This window comes from Neophocaena asiaeorientalis, unplaced genomic scaffold, assembly GCF_003031525.2.
Source record: "Neophocaena asiaeorientalis asiaeorientalis breed wild unplaced genomic scaffold, Neophocaena_asiaeorientalis_V1.1 scaffold78, whole genome shotgun sequence".
Classification (NCBI taxonomy): domain Eukaryota; kingdom Metazoa; phylum Chordata; class Mammalia; order Artiodactyla; family Phocoenidae; genus Neophocaena; species Neophocaena asiaeorientalis.
Window position 1 is genome coordinate 1,037,399 of NW_020175018.1, and position 16,089 is coordinate 1,053,487.

Below are 16,089 nucleotides of genomic sequence, written 5' to 3' on the forward strand. Positions count from 1 at the left end.
CTCAGGCAGCAGGCTCCTTCCTCCCAGGCCTTGTCCAGGGATTGGCCCAAGCTGAAGGATTCTTAGAGATCACATCCCCCCAGCCTGAGCAGGACAGAGGCTCAAGTGAGGGTCTGCCCGCAGTCACACAGTCAACCTGGAGGCGAGCCCGGGCGAGTCTCCAGACATTAAACCTGGAGAGCAGAGCATGGACTCCCCAAATTCTGCTCCTTGTAGGCCACGTCGAGTCAGCCAGGTGCCCGGCTAGACAGCATCCCCCTTGTCACCTGAGGGATTGTCCTCTCTTGCCACATCCCCAAAGGCAGAGGCAGTAGCTCAATGCCTTCAGAAGCCTTCCCTGCCCACTGCTCACCCAGCTGATGTCTCCCGCCACAGGAGGTGAGAGGGCTCTCTACCTTACAGTATGCCTGAGAGGGGCTGGATTGGAATTTGCCAGGGGGACTCCAAGGATGTGGGAAGAGGCATCTTAGATACGGTCAGATGTAGCCCCACAAAAACTTGATCTCGCACGCGCGCACACACACACACACCCCTACCTCTGCCACTCTCTCAAACCAGTTAGGCACACACTGGAGCAGCTTCTGCATGCCAGGATTTGCCCATGCTCAGCTCTGCCACAGACTTGCTTTTTGTCCTTGGTCAAGTGACATTTCTCTCTGTGAGCCTCAATTTCCCCATCTGTTAAATGGGACCAATAAATAACCTTTCCCTCAAGGGTGAATGTCAAAGGCAAGTAAAGTTTTGCATACAAAGTCACTGGCTTGGCCCAAATCTCTTTAATATGTCCTCGTTTCCTCCTTTGGGTGTCTGAATGAAGCCGCGCCTCCTATGCGGTCCATATCAATGCCTGCCCTTCCGGTCCATGAGGGCTTCCTGGCAGTGGTGGGATTTGAGGGGAATAGTATTCTGGCCAGGGCAAGACAAAGGCCTAGATGCACACACAGTTCAAGGTCTCTTTGCTCAGCCAATGTAGACTTTGTAATTGGTTTGGGTTTTGTTTTCAGCTTTGGTCTTTTTAGTTTAATCTACTTACTGGATTCCCCCAGTAGCGGTAGCGTTAGAAACCAGAAACAAATTATGCTCCATGAAGAATCTTTACTGTTTGAACAGCTCAGGCATCCACTTGGTCAGAAAAACATGTGCTTTGTTTTTCATTAAATTTCCCTGGAAAAACAGTGATTTGAATTCAAGGAGGGGAGAACAGGTTTCCCTGAATTCCAAGCTTGAGGACTTGCTTTTCCTTTTGAAGTCGAATGGAGTTGTTCCCCCTCCTTGGCCACCAGAAGCTTCCCCACAGCTGATGTTTTTCCAGCTGCCTGTGTCCCCAGAGAGCGTGGAGTGGGGTCACGGAGGGGGCGAGAGGGCCAGATCTGCCCAGGCCAGGCCTCCGGGCTTCTCTCGGCTGCCAAACCTCACCTGTGGCCTTGGTGCTGATGTCCCCTATCCGTGTGACTCTGTATGACCTTGACACGTACCCTTTCAGAGCCTCATCTTCTTTATCTGTAAAATGAGAATTGTGGGTCCACAGGTAGCTTTTGAAGAGCACGTCACAAAAATGGCAGAAGGTCTGAGCTGGGAAATGCTGCAGAGGGCTTTCCTGCTTTGACCAGTGGGGAAACTGAGGCCCACAGGGGAAGGAGTGCCTCTTAAAACTCTGAGCAAGTCAGTGACTGGTCCAGGCCTAGACCCAGCTTCCTGACCCCAGACTCCATCAGGACGGGGTCTCAGCATGGGCGCTGGCATTTCCATGCCAGAGAGCTGGGTACTATTTTCTTTTCTGAGACTCTGAGGCCATGAGAAGAGGGCTCCCTGGCCATGGGCTCCTCCACAGTAGCTGGTCCTTGGGATGTTCTTTACGGGGAAAGTTTGTTGAGGGCCCGAGGTGACTCGGGACTCCACAGCCTGCCCAGATCCTGGAACCAGGGAGTGAGGTGAGACTGCATGGATGTGTCCTGTGTCCCCTGGGGGTCTGGATCAAAGCCACCCGCTGGTATAAGCGCTAATCTGCAGATGTTTGCTCTCTCTCATGCCCTCAGGGGTTTCCTGGAGACTTTGGGGAAAGAGGCCCTCCGGGACTGGATGGAAACCCCGTAAGTATTTCATGTCTTTGGGTACGGGAGAGAGATTTGGAGCAAACACATAGCAGGTTTTAGGAACCTAAGCTTTTAGGTCAGCCAGCCGGGCCACCCATGAGCTGGGTGCTCCTGGACAAACTGCATGATTTCTCTGAACCCCAGGGTCCTTTCTGCTATGGATGCCCTGTGTACCCCCTGCCACCAGGAGAGCCTTCCAGCCCACTGGGCCCCAGGTCCCAAAGTCCTGGGCTATGTCCCATCCTCAAGGACTCAGGAAGGTTCATGGGTCACTCTCCACTGGGGAAGCCAGAGCTGCTGTCATCTTACAAAGCACCAGAAATGTTTATGGGATGGGGTCTGGGGAAGCAGATGGTTTGCAGGCCCTGTATGGAGGGAAGAACCTAGTTCTAAAGAAATCTCCAGCATAGGCATGTTTATAGCGTTTGTAAATAATCGAGGCCCATGAAGGAACCAGGTCAGCCTGCCCTGGGGAGCTGAGCCCGCCTCTCCCTTCCCGTCCCAGGCTCCAGCTCCTGCAGGGGGAAGATTGTTCTCTGCCTGGGGGTGCAGACCATGTCCAGAGCTCTTTGGAACACCTGCTATGTCCCCCCAATTCTCCTGGGGTTTCCAGCCTGCACAGCTGTGCCAGTGGCGGAGATGGCTGCTAGATCCATACGCAGCACCTGATTATGTGCTCGTGTCAATTCCACAAATGCTCCCTGAGCCTCACCCGGCTGGGGCTGACATCTGGGCTCCCTGCGGGGATGAAGCCCTGGCCTCGGAGCCAGATGGACCTGGGTTTGAATCCTGCTGCACCGCTTGCCAGGCGTGGAAGCTTGGACAAATCAGTTCACCCATCTGGATCTCGGTTTCCTTATCTGTAAATCATGGGGATCCGATGCCGGCCTCAGAGGACTGTTGCGAGAATGAAATGAGAGAGGGCAGGGAGGTGTTGGGCCTATGAAAAGCGTTCATGGGATGGAGGGGTTGTAAATATTAGGTAATAATGGGGCACGTCTCCTGCCCTGGAGGAGCTCATGGCCATCTCCCTAGTCCATTGCACGAGGTGAAGTTGAGATGGGTGGGATCAAAGAGGCCCCAGGTGCTAAGGAGGAGGGAGAGAGAAGCAGGGAAGACTCCTGGAGAAGATGGCGTTGGAATTGGGATGAGGAAAGAGGTGGGAGGACACTCCAGGTGGAGGAAAGAGCACTGGCAATGGTACCGAGGTGAGAAACCAGAGTCTTTCCCTCAGTGTATCAGTTACTGGATTAACCACTATAACATGTGACGTCATCCTGGAAGTGCCCTTGGGGACGGGCAGGGATGTCTTTGTTCTCATGGCCCAGAGGAGCAGAAAGAGGACCTGATGAGTGACCTTGAACAGGTCCCTTCCCTTTCCTGAGCCTCGGGTCCTTCATTTTAAAGCCAAGGCTGCTTCCCCTCCTCCTCTTCTCCGTGGCTGTAGTAATGACCTCCCGTCTGGGATTGCACAGATGAAGGAAGACAAACGCCCTGGAGGATGTTGGTTATTACTAATCACCATTTCTAGAGACACCTTTGCATTTTGAGCTTGCTCCAGACCCCTCTACCTGTCTTTACTGGTGCAAGCAATTGAAGGTCCACTTTTTCTTTTTTTTTTTTTTAGGAAGCCCTGAATGTCCATTTTTAGAGATTTGAGAAACAGAAATTTGCACACTGCCACACACGGCCACATCTCCTGACTCCCAGGCAAGAGCTGTGCAGCCTCTCAGAGGCCCTGGGAGGTGGGAACTGGACAGCCTCCTTCTGGTGAGAGGTTGGGGTGGGGGGGGGTTCTCTGAGGGCCCCCAGCACCTCCTGGCTGAGAGAGAGGGAGGCCAGCCTGGTGGCTCTCGGCTTGGTGCCCTCACCACTGTGTTATTTCCTTGAACTTGACCTTGGGAAATTGCTTAACCTTTGGAGCCTCAGTTTTGCCGTCTGTAAAGTGAGAGCGAAATGAGATCTGGGTCAGGCAGCCTGCGCATCTTTATCGCCACGATCAGGATTCTGCCCGTTCTCACACCTACGGTTGGAAGGTACTGGATTTGGAAATCCAACCTCCCCATTTTACAGATGTGGAAAGCTGATGGCAGAGGGGGGGAGGGTCTTGTTCAAACTCCAGGCCAGGCTCAGTAGAGTCAGGAAAAAGGAGTGGTCAGCTCCAAAGGATTCCACCAGGTGCCCACGTGGAGGATGGTGTGTAGGGCGTGGCCTGGAGAGAGACAGGGCAAGTAACCACCTTCGTCTCTCTTTCTTTGCAGGGAGAACTGGGCTTACCAGGGCCCCTAGGAGTCCCTGGCCTCATTGTAAGTACACAGATGCCTGGGGACGGGGAGGGCCAGGATGCCGGGTGTGGGGGACAAGCCACAAGTCCCCTCAGAGGAGCTGGGACAGACAAGTCTAGGAAGGGGGCTCAGGGAAAAAAGGCCTGCTGTGTGGCTTCAGATGGATCACCTACCTTCTCCCAGCCCCTTTCTTCATTAGTTAAATGAGTATGGGTGCTTGGAGCATGGGACTGCCATGTACTTTCACACCTGCTCCCTGTCCATCGCTCTGCAGCAAGGTCTAAGCAGGTGGTAGTGTGCCCATTTGACAGGTGAGGTGCTTCAGGTCCAGACAAAGGAAGTGACTGGCAGAGGAGCTGAGGCTCTGGGCCATGCTGGACAGTCTTCTCCATCCTTTTCAGAACACTGACTTTGGAGCCAGACCACCTGAGTTCAAGTCACAGTTCTGCCACATCCTGGCTGTGTGACCTGGACCAATTCACTTACCCTCTCTGAGCCTTAGTTCCTCATCTGTAAAATGGGTATGGTGGTAGAATCCTCTTGGGGTGCCTGTGAGGATTAAATGAGGCATTGCTTGTTCTGTCTTTGGCACAGGGTCTAGCACTCAGTAAATATTCATTTATTATAATATTGTTATTGTTAAATATTCTTTATTGTTACTGTCTCCTGGTGTGCCCGGGACCTAGAGAGGCCTGTACTCGGAGAGGTCAGAGGCAATCGGACCTCTGACTCCATCCAGGTTGGGGTAGCCTTGTGGAGTGGTGCTATTAGCCAAAACCATGGCTCCCCGCTGGGCCTTCAGAGGCTTAGTCTTGACCTTGGGTCTGGCCTCAAGAGCCAGTGACAGGCCCAAGCCTGGGAAATGAGTCTAGGAGCTTCCCTGAGGGTCTGATGCCCCCTCTCCTCTGTCCTTGGGGTCATACCTCATGGGGTGTGAGTCTGAGGGGCTTACACAAGTAGACCATTTCCTAGTTTCACAAACGGGCTGCCAGCTTTGGCTACTCCAGCAACTGTGCCAAGAGATTCTATCGAGAAGGAGGCTGGAGAAGGCCCTGGAGAGTTGGGGGGCCAGGGGAGACCAGTCCTGGGAAGAGGGCCCAGAGGTTCCCATGGGCAATGTGCTTCTGCTCAGGTGGGTGGGAGCAGAACCAGGACAGGGTCGGGGTGGAGGTCAGATCAATCCTGGCCTCGCCTCCTCTGGGCTCTGTGGTCTTCAGTTACGGCCTCACTTCCCTGAGCCTCAGGGATCCACTCTGTAAGATGGGATCTTCGCTCCTGCTCTTGTTAGGACCACAGACACACCCGGTCCAGTCCAGTCAAGTGGTTAAGAAGGTAGACCCAGATCACCTGGGTTCAAATCCTAGCTCTATCACTCATTTAATTGCAATTCTGAGCACATTTTTTACCCCTCCCTCCCCCCGTCCCCACGCCTCAATTTCTTCATCTTTAAAATGGGAATAATATCAGTACCTAACTTGGGAGAATGTTGTGAGGATTTAAGGAAACTAGTACATATATAGTGCCTAGTACATAGTAAGCACTCAAGAAGCACTAGTTATAATAGTAATAAATTTAATAATAATCATAATATGAATGCTTTTACTATTGTTGACAGTAAAGGACTGTTAATATGTAGTGATTCGGTAGCAGTAGTAGAAGTAGTTGTGTTTTACATACACACATAAGATATTTTATGCCTGGTAGCAGCCATCTGGAGTGCTGCATTGAGAAAGATTTCAAAGTCACACTGGAAATTAGTGGGAGAGGGTGCTGCAAATTGGTGATGTCTGCCTTGGCTTGGGGTGAGGAAGTGTCAACACACGAGTCATACATTTGTCATCCCTGATGTCCTTCGCTGAGCACCTTCTTTGGCACAAGGCACTGACCTGAATGCTTTGGAAAAAGAAATATCTGCGATGAGTGTTAGAGAACCTGGCGTTAATGAGGATCTCAGAAGTCTACTGGTCCAACCTTCTCTGAGTTCAGCAGGACTCCCTCCTGGAGCATTTTGGTCATACGGTCATTAAACTCCAACTCGAACACCCTGGTGTTGGAAGCTCCCTCCTGTGAAAGCCCGTCCGCGTTCACAGAGCTCTCATGGTGCAGGGTTTTCCTGTGTTTTGAGCCCAGCTCATCTCCCTGCCCCTGGGAGAGGCTGTTCAAGACGTAAAGATGGTTGTTGTCTGTTCTTCCCAAGGCTCCTTCTTCAGTCTATATGATCCCCATCCCCAAAGCGTTTCTGAAGGGATGTTTACGTATCTTGACTGTCATCCTTGGCACGTGTGCCTATTTGTCATTGTTGGCGCCCACTAGGTTGGATCCTGAGAGGGGCAAGAATATTGCTTGGCCAAATGTGCGCAGATTCTGGAGACTATGCCGTCATAGCCCTTGGCCTTCCTGACTCTTTACAAAGCTCTTTCCCACCGATGCTCCCCTTTGCTCTCCGCAGTTAGGGCTGCCAGATAAAATATAAGACGCCCAGTGAAATTTGAATTTCAGATACAATATTTAGAACACGTTTATACTAAAATATCATTCATTTGTTTGATTGTTTATCTGACACTCAGATTTTAACTGGGCATCCTGTATTTTTATTCACTCAATCTGGCAACCCTGTGCTCAGTATCTCTTAGGAGAGTCCCATTGGGCAGATGGGCAGACTGAGGCCCTAGGTCAAGGTCACACACAGGGCAGGAGAAGATGGAGGCATGATCAGAGGCCATGTCCCCCAACTCCTAGTTCAGGGCACTTCTCTTCCTGCCCCCCTTCTGAGGGGCCTGAGCTAGGGGTGAGCCCTGGGTGTCCCTGCATTTCTCAGGCCCTGCACCCCTTCATGATCCCTTTTCCAAAGAGCTGCTGTCCACCCCCCACACCTCCAGCCCGCCTTTGCCTTATGTCTTTCTCTGGCCACTTTCAGTCTCGCTTCCTGTTTTTAAATCCCCTTTGTTGCCAAGGTAACATGCCTTTTTCCTTGTGCTTGGGGGTGCCACAGGGCTAGACCTGCACCCACCAAATCAACACCAATCTCCTCCAAGCCAGTGCCCTCTCCCACCCAAGGCACCCACTCCTGACCTGGATTTTTGGGGACAGCAGCTTCTGTGCTTGGGGGAAAAATTGCTTCCCCAAAGAGTTGGAGAGGAAAGGAATTTTCTAACCAGGAGCTAAAGGGAAGAGGGATCGTGAGTCACATACGGTTTTCCAGAGGATGTGGGTTTTTAGCTGAGCAAATGGGAATTCCACATAGTGATAATCATTTTAGTAGGGATTCAGATTTATACAATGCCTTCTGTCTAGTCAGCTGAAGCGATTTGCATGCAGACTGAAGTCGAAACTTCCACTGTCCCCTGGGTCCTTGCAGGCGGGAGGAAGGGTGAGGGAGGACAGATTAACATGTATGGAGCTTCTGTCTGCTCTGTGTGTGCTTGACACGCATTAGGCTGGGAGCCTCGAGATACTTGAGGCGGGCGGCAGCAGCCTGGTCACCCTCACGAGGAGGCTGAGTGGAGCCTGAGGTCGCCAGCTAGGGACTGTGTGACCCCAATCTCATAAGCCGCTGGTGGCCCTCTGCTGAGACAGCCTTGAAACAGCCCCCTTTGAGTAATTGAAACCCTTTGGCTGGGCTTCAAGCAAAGTGTGCCTATTTCCAGAATCTGCTCAACAAAGAAAATTTCTGTCTTTTTTTATTCCGAGTGACACAAAGGGAATTTTTTTTTTTTTTTTTTTTTTTTTTTTTTTTGGTAAAGGGAATTTTGGCTTCTCCATTTAATGAGACCCAAAGAATATGTGATCTGGCCAAATGCCAGCATGTGGGATATAGTGGACAAGTCTACCATACTCTGTTACTAAATGATCATCTGGCTTTATTTCTTTGTCTGGAAATCAAGGTCAGGAACCCCACTAGCTGGCATTTACCAAACCCTCGTGTGCTGGGTCCTGTGCTAGGTATTTAATGATCATAGCAGGCCTCTGAGTGGGAAGTGGGATTACAATTGTACAGTCAAGGAAACCGAGGCTCAGAGAGGCTGAAGCACCTGCCCGAGGTCACCCAGCTGTTCAGCTGGAGCTCGGTCTGTGTTTACAGCTCGTGAACTTCACCGCTGCGTCTAGTTCCACACAACTTCTATGCTGAGTGGAGAGAGTATGTTAGAGTGTGGACTGAGCAGTGCCAGCGGCTGTTGTGTGTGAGAGATGGTGCTTGTTAAGACCACACAGGAGCCGGGACTGGCCCCAGCTCCCAGGTCCTGTCCCCAGGCTGCTGACCCCCTATCAGAGTTTCTGGAAAGAGGCCTCGCTGCCTTAAAAGGCAACTCCAGGCAACACCGTGGCCAGATTTTAACCTGGAGGGTTTGTAAGTGAGGGTACTGTATAGGTTTCTTTTTCACCCACTGGTTTAGCCACTTTTAGTGAGGGCTTCCTCTGGGGCATGGGACAGGCAGTGGCCACATAGGCACCCGCGTCAACGGTCATGGGTATGGAACAGGCCATGAGCGAAAGCCAGGTCAGGCTCAGACATGACGGCAGGGGCCTGACCTGGCCTGTGGGCTTCAGGGAAGTGATGCTGGGGGTGAGGGCAGAGGACAATGTGAGCTCAGGGCGGAGCGCTCAGTATAGGAAGCAGTGGCCAAGGATGGCCCGGCTGCAGAGGGACAGCAGGGCAGGAAGGTAAGGCATGTGCGAGGGAGGGAGGGAGGGAGCTCTGCCAGCACCCGTGAGGGTGGGTGATGGCAGCCCCCTAGGTTTCCTTTCAGGGGTCCTGGGCAAACGCCAGCCTGGATGCCTGCCGGCACATGGGACGCCGGAGTGGGACTCTTGCCTGTTTTTGAATCTCAAGCCTGTCCTCACACCCTGTCACTTATGAGTGAGCGCCATGAGGAAAGGCATCCTTGGGTCCTTTATTGGAGTAAACAGAGTCAATCCCAGGCTTGCGAGCATGGTCTGTGGGCCAAGACGGACAGACAGACCTGTTCTGGCCCTGCCTGTGTCCCCTGCTTGTTGCATAGTCTTGGGTTAGTTGCTTCACCTCACTCTGAGCCTCGGTTTTCTCATCTGTGAAATGGAATGGCACTAATGATGGTGCTGACCTCATGGGGTTACTGTGAGCAGTTGGTGAGCGTCTGAACAGAGCTGATGAGACTGGGAAGTGTCTGGCGTGGTGCCTGGCACACAGTAGGAGCTCCTTCGGTGGTCACAGATGTGGTTGGTTGGTTGTGTTCTTGGTGGGAGTCAACGAGCTGAAGGGCAAAGTGTGTGCAGCAGGGTCTGGGAGTTTAGGCGAACGTGGGAACATGTTCCAGATTACAGGCATTACTCACTGTTCTTTCTCGTGGGACGTGATGTATGTCCCTTGGCCAAGCTGCCCACGACAGTATCGAGCGCGGAGCAGACTGGTATCTGCAGGCTGGACTGGGGGGAATGTGGCCTGAGGTTTTCTCTGTTCTCCCCAGCATGCTTTTATAGTCCAACGTGGGGATCCTGCCCACACGAAGAAGACCTGCCCTGAGCAAGCAGCCACCTTCTCCCCGTGTGCCCTCCAGCCAGAGCCCCTTTTCCATGGGTTCTTGGGTGGGACGCCACGCTGGCCCTCGCCTCCACCACACACAGACCCCCTTGGAGAGGCTCGCAGGGGTGGCACGCACACGCCGGGCTGTGTGATACCTACATGGGCGTCAGTCGGGCCTGTACTGAATTCACCCTCCACACAAGCCGCCGTCAGGTCCGGAACGGGGAAGAGAGAGCCTGTGTTCCCGGAGCTGCTGGCTGGTCCTCTCTGCTCGAGGCCCCGGCCCCCGTTGGAGCCAGCTGCGCTAGCAGGGCCCAGTCTGCTTATTTGTGCACCATGGGGAACACTGGGTGGCCACCCCTTGCTCCCTTCCTCCAGGAAGAGAGAGGGAGTGGGGAGCTGCAGCCAAAGCCTCCCGCTGAAATGCTCTTCTCTAAGGGGCTGGCTTTCCTTCAGTCCAGCCTCTCCCTGGCCAGCGACCCTGGCTTCTCCTCTCCAAAGATTACTTCAGAATTGCTTAGAAGCTCTGGGGACAGACTGCCTGGTGTGAATCCCAGCTCTGCCCAGCTCTGTGATTTGCTCAAGCCCTCGCCTCACAGAGCCTCAGTTTCCTCATCTGTAAAATGGGGAGAGGAGCAGACGGATCATGAAGGGCTGTCGTGAGGAGTAACGGAGTTGAGGCGTGTGAAGTGTGTAACACAGGGCTTACCAGCCAGTGTCGTTTGTATTGCTATTATCACCTGTTAAACTGAGAGCCCGCTTTCTTAATAAGATTACTTGATGGGAACTGAAAGCAGAGTTCCTTGGCAAAGGCTCAGCTAGGTTTGGTTTGACCCACTCAGGTGGGTTCAGGGGGGCAGGGGGTGAGAATCCGCATTGCCTCAGCCAGGCCTTGCCATTGCCATCTGTGCACTCCACGTGTTTCCCTCTGTCTCTCTCCTGGGGACATTCCAGTGCACAGGCTACGCAGGAGTCAGCAGGAATGTGATGTTTCATTCTCTGCCGGTCTCCCTCTGAGCTGTCTCCAGGCAGCTGCCACAGGAACTGATTCTTGAACCTGGCCACCTGGAGCAGCCTTTGTTCCTCAGTGCTTCAGAGCATTTGTCAGGGGCCTCTGTGGAGCCTGATTCAGGGATGTGGGAAACTGAGGCCCAGAGAGGTGAAGCACATTGACTGGGCTCACACAGAAGCCAGACACTCAGATCGGTCACAGAGGATAGACAAGGGAGAGAAGAGGTTATTTCAAGGGCTCCCTTTCTCTGGGGGAGGGCTTACTGTGATGGCTGTGGCTGAGGGCAGCGGTGATGGGGGAGGGCAGGAAGTGAGGACGAGACTTCAGGGAAAGAGGGTGGGCTCGTTTAGAGAAAATCCATTCACCCCTTCCCTTTAGACCAGGGTTTCTCACCTCAACGCTATTGACATTTGAGCCAGCTAATTCTTTGCTGTGGGGCCTCCACGGAGATGCCAGTGGCACCTCTTCGGTTGTAACCACCAAAAATGCCTCCAGGCAGTGCCAAGTACTTTATACATGTAAGTCAATTACTTCTCCAAACAACTCTAGGGAGCGCAGAGTATTAGTCCCTGTTTTAGATGAGGGAACTGAGGCACGGAGAGGTTAACCCCCGAAATCGCACAGTGAGTGAGCAGCGGCGGAGAGGTGGGACAGGTGGTCTGGCCTCGACATACACTCACTGCCTCCCGGCCTTTCCCCAGCCCTCAGTGAAGGGCCCCCCGTGAAGGGAACGTGACTCTCCAGGGTCTAGGAACTCCTCTGCTCCCGCCTTGGGAAGTCTGATCTGATCTGACGCTGGGTCTCCAGCCTGTGGTCCAGGACCTACCCGCTGATCTTAGTGTCCTACAGGGTCCATCTGCACCTCGGGTGTCTGTGATTGACAGCCCCACTCCTTCCTTGCTGCTGTCCCGAGGAGATGGCCCAGCTTCTGGAAGCAGAAAGTTCCTGCCCCTCACTAAGCTAGAGGAGTCGAAGCCTCTGTGTGTGCTTATTTAACCCTCACAACAGCTTTCAGGGCGAGGGACCATTATCCCCATTTTATAGATCAGGAGATCGAGGTCCACAGAAGCCCAGTGAAATGCCCTGAGTCCCTTAACTAGTATGGGATGTAAAGAATCTAATATGAGGTGGAAAGGAGTGGTGAAAGGGGCAGCAATCAGGAAATGAACTTGGGAGAGGTCCTCTGTGAAATTCACTCCGGTACTTCAGTGGAGATGAACGTGCCTGATTACAAGACCAACCCAGGGGGCTTGCGTCCTCGAAATCCTTCCCAGGCCAGCCTCCTGTGAGCCACCTCTCATGGCGTCCTCTTCTCTTTCTCTTCCCAGGGCGACATGGGAGCATTGGGTCCAGTTGGCTACCCAGGACCCAAGGGCATGAAGGTAAACAAGAGCTGTCCCTTAATTCGAGTCTCATCACAGCTGGGCACCCCCTGACTCATTTCAGCCCGGAAGGAAGGCTACCTTGATACGGTGTTGGGGGGCACTCAGAGGGGGGCTGGGGTGGAACGTGGCAGATCAGGGGCTCCGTGCTTCTCAGTCCTGAGAGCCGGTCATCGTCCGCATGTCATTTATGCCAGACATCTTCATTGGACAGCAGTCCTCCAGCTGAGCTTGAGTCAGACTTGGTTCTGGACTTCAGGGCACTGAAAGTCCAGTGGGGGCCGTTACCAGGAGCACAGAAACTCTATATAATGGCAAGCCAGTGAGTTCAGGACATCCTTGAGTGGGATGGGCATGCAGGAGAAAGGTGGGCTAAAATTGCCTGGACCACGTTCCAGGGGTGATTCCATTTGGCCAGCAAGCGTGTGACACGGCTCATGAAGCCCGTCTCTCCCCATCGGCACCCTTCTCCCCTGGATGTGTCCAGAGCACTGCGATTCACCAGTCAACTGCCCCTTCTCATGGTCCTTCAATCCGTACCTTTGGGCTGGGGCCTCCAGCACGGAGTCTTGCAGCAAGCCAGTGGGTTTACGCCAGGGCTCTTGACTTGTGGGGTTTTGAACGTCCCTCACAGCTGAACCCTGGCCTCTGTCTTGCAGGGACTGATGGGAAACGTGGGGGAACCCGGACTGAAAGGTGATAAGGTGATCTGAATACTCCCTTATTGCACTGTGTTTTGTCTGCATGCGAACCCCCTCAGCCTCGACGCTGCTGCTGGTTTCTTGCCAGGTCCACTCCCCTGCGCTCTTACTGCCTCCCCTCTGGCCCCGCTAGATCTGCACTCCCCAGCTTCTTCCTTGTTAACTCTGGGTGGGACCCAGGCTGATGGCTCTGGAGGCACGCAGACCTTGGCAGACAGAGTGTGGGGGGCTCTCGAGATCCGGGTCGGGGGTAGGGTAAGGCAGGTCTCCGAATTGGGGGAGCAAAGCTGAGGCCAAAGCCACAGAACACGGGGTGGGCGGGGAGGAGCGGTGCTGAGATGATGGGCCCCAGGGCAGGGCTGATGGGGGGTCCAGAGACCCCTCCCAGGCATAGGAGGAAACAGATACGCATCAGCTGCCCAGATGAGAAGAGGGAGCCCCATCCCAGAGTCTGAAAATGCAACGGAAAAACCAGGACGGGCCCCTGAGCTCCCACCTGCTTTCCTGCCAGCTGCCACGTGCCCTCCGCAGCCCTGCTGCTGAACTGACCCCGGGCCAAACCAGAGCTGGAGGTGGGTAGGTGGGACCCCGGGGCCCAGCATGGGGCAGCACCTGGCCTGGGTCCTGCAGCATCTGAGCCAAGAGACATGGAGGGCAGGGAGTGGTGCCCCTGTGTTCTGCCCTGTGGCCATCTCCCCGCCCTCCCCTCTGCCTCAGGGAGTGTGGGAGAACTTCTGGCAACATCCCAGGTTCCATAAACCTGAGCCAATAAGAGCTGCTCAGCTGCTCCCGGGGCCAGGCTGCCTCTGCACCTGTCTTCAGGTGGCTCTGCTCCTCCTAAATCTGAGGAACAGGAACAGGTACTGGCGCTGGGCCCGCTCTGAGTGCTCTGCGGGGCTTAGCCCGGGCATCCTCCACCCCTCTGTGAGATAGGAAGCTTGCCGAGCACAGACAGCTGGTAAGTAGTGTCAGGATTTGAACCCAGGCACTGCCCACAGAGACCTCCATCACGAAGCAAGACAGGTCGGCAGGGCAGAGCCAGTGAGGCCCTTAGAAGTCACTTCCTCCAGTGCCTACATTTCACAGCCGGGGAAGCAGACCCAAAGAGGAGAAGAGACGCATCGAAGGAAACTCAGTGATCTATTGGAGCCAGCCCAGACCCTGGACTCAGAAAGTTAGAGCTGCTGGGCAGAAATGGGCACCCCAGATTGTCTCACCCACTCCCACCCCTAGGTACCTAGCCGTGCGGTGCTCAGTCTTCTCATCTGTTTCCCCCTTTCCCATCTCCTCCTGTCATGCCCAAGCCCCCAGCTGCAGCTCCCTCAGCCTCGCCGACTCAGCTCTGCCCCCTGGCTCTGCCCTGCTGCCTTTGCTAAGCCCCCTCTTCCACGGCCTTCGCTCTGGAGATGCAGGGGCTTTCTGCTGGAGGTGGGGCTTCCCCACAGCTACCTGTTTACCCTGCGGTGTGAGTCGTCAGCACTCTGGAAATGTTGAAGTCATGGAGGAGCGGAAGGAAGTGGGGGAAATAGGAGTGTAGGCAGGGAGCTTTTTATAGGCCCTTTGCAGAGCTGGCCTCCAGCTCACTGTTTCTTCAGGAACCTGGCAATCAATGTGTTACATAGAACTCGGCTGGCTTGCTGACCGCTGGTGCCTGGGACATTGAGAGAGGTGAAAGCACTGGAAAAAAAAAAAAAAGAGGAGAAAATTATTTTCCTGCTCGTAGATCTCAGGAAAATCCAATAAGTCTTAAGTGTTGAAAAAAAAGAAAAATAAGAAAAGCAAAAAAATCTCTTTTCTGCCCCTTTGGCTGGGGCAGGGTCTTAATATTTCGGGGGTCAGGGTTCGGATCATCCCCTCTTCACTCCCACCCTACCCCCGGCCCTCCCCTGGGGTGATGGAGATACCCCTTCATGTTCCATGGTCATCCTGCCCAGAATCCCAGATTGTCCATGACCCAGCCTGGCCTCAGTCCCACTTACAACAACCTGGCTCCCCCTCCCCCCGTGGTGGCACATTCTGGAACCCAGGCTTCTGAGCCAAGCCCAGCTTTCTCCAAATCCATTGTCTTGATTTCTTAGGTGCTTTTGAAACTTTTTTTTTAAAACCATCTTACTCCTCCTTTGGACATTTAAAAAAAATGTTCCTTGGTTCCTAAAATTCTGGGATATTGTACAAGATTTTCCAAACTGGAAAAACCAAAGTAAGTTAACATTTTTTTTTTTTATTTAAAAAAAAAATCTGGCTTTTGTTCTACCAAGGGAGTTCTGCTGGATCATGGCCTTAGCGGCACGACATGAGTTCTCTAAGATTCTCCATTCTTCCTGGGTTTTTCTCCCCATTCCTCCAACTGCTCCCGGGGCTGTGAATGTTTTCTGAGTCCTGGGGCCAATGTACCAACATGGGAAGCTGGAAATGATGAGGGCTGTGTGAGACACGTCCAGCTCCAAGGAGAAACGTCTCCCAATCTGGTTCTGCGACAGCTCATTTACCAGGACGTGGCTGAATACAGGCACGGACTAGAAGAGGCCTCCGACAGCCGGAATCAGTGTCACCAAGCCCACGCAGTGTGTCATCTTAGCAAAGAAACACCCAGACCTAACTCGAGGCCAGTTGACTCGCTGTTTACACATAGTCTTAAGTAGCCAGGTGCTCCGGTTTCTCATGCTATAGGTGATTAACAGCAGCTAATTAGCAGTAGACCGAAGCAGATTGCTGGCATAGAAACTCCCACAGAAGGACGAAATGACAGCTCACAGCCTGGTGGTGAAAAATGTCAAGCAACAGATGCAAGCGCTCAGAACCGTCAGCGGTGCAGGGCCACTGTCCAGGCTGCAAGCTCCTCTGTGTGGCCCCAGTTGGTGAGGAGGAGGTTGAAAGATCGTGGCACAGCTCCTTTGACCCTCAAGTGTCTGTGCTCCTGACAAGGCCAGGTGACACTGGGCAGTTTAGTTTTCTATGAGTGGAATGTTTAGCTACCTGAGCAAGCCCAGGCAGACCTGCACGTAAGCTGGCTCTGTCCCCCCAGGGCCTACCTTCCCTACCGGGGGCAGGGCAGGGCTGGGAGCTGCCCTTTTCTCTAACAAGGCTGCTGCTGGGCAGATCGACTTTGGGAACAG

General features: G+C 53.6%; 1 protein-coding gene across 1 annotated transcript in view; it reads left to right on the plus strand.

Moving 5' to 3' along the window:
• The window catches only part of COL27A1 (collagen type XXVII alpha 1 chain), a 144,170-nt gene that overhangs the window by 58,139 nt on the left and 69,942 nt on the right, over positions 1-16,089 (plus strand). Inside the window, exons 14-17 of the mRNA XM_024762185.1 lie at positions 2,037-2,090; positions 4,355-4,399; positions 12,219-12,272; positions 12,932-12,976. Coding sequence (XP_024617953.1) covers positions 2,037-2,090; positions 4,355-4,399; positions 12,219-12,272; positions 12,932-12,976 — 198 coding nt within the window. The remainder of the gene's footprint in view (positions 1-2,036; positions 2,091-4,354; positions 4,400-12,218; positions 12,273-12,931; positions 12,977-16,089) is intronic.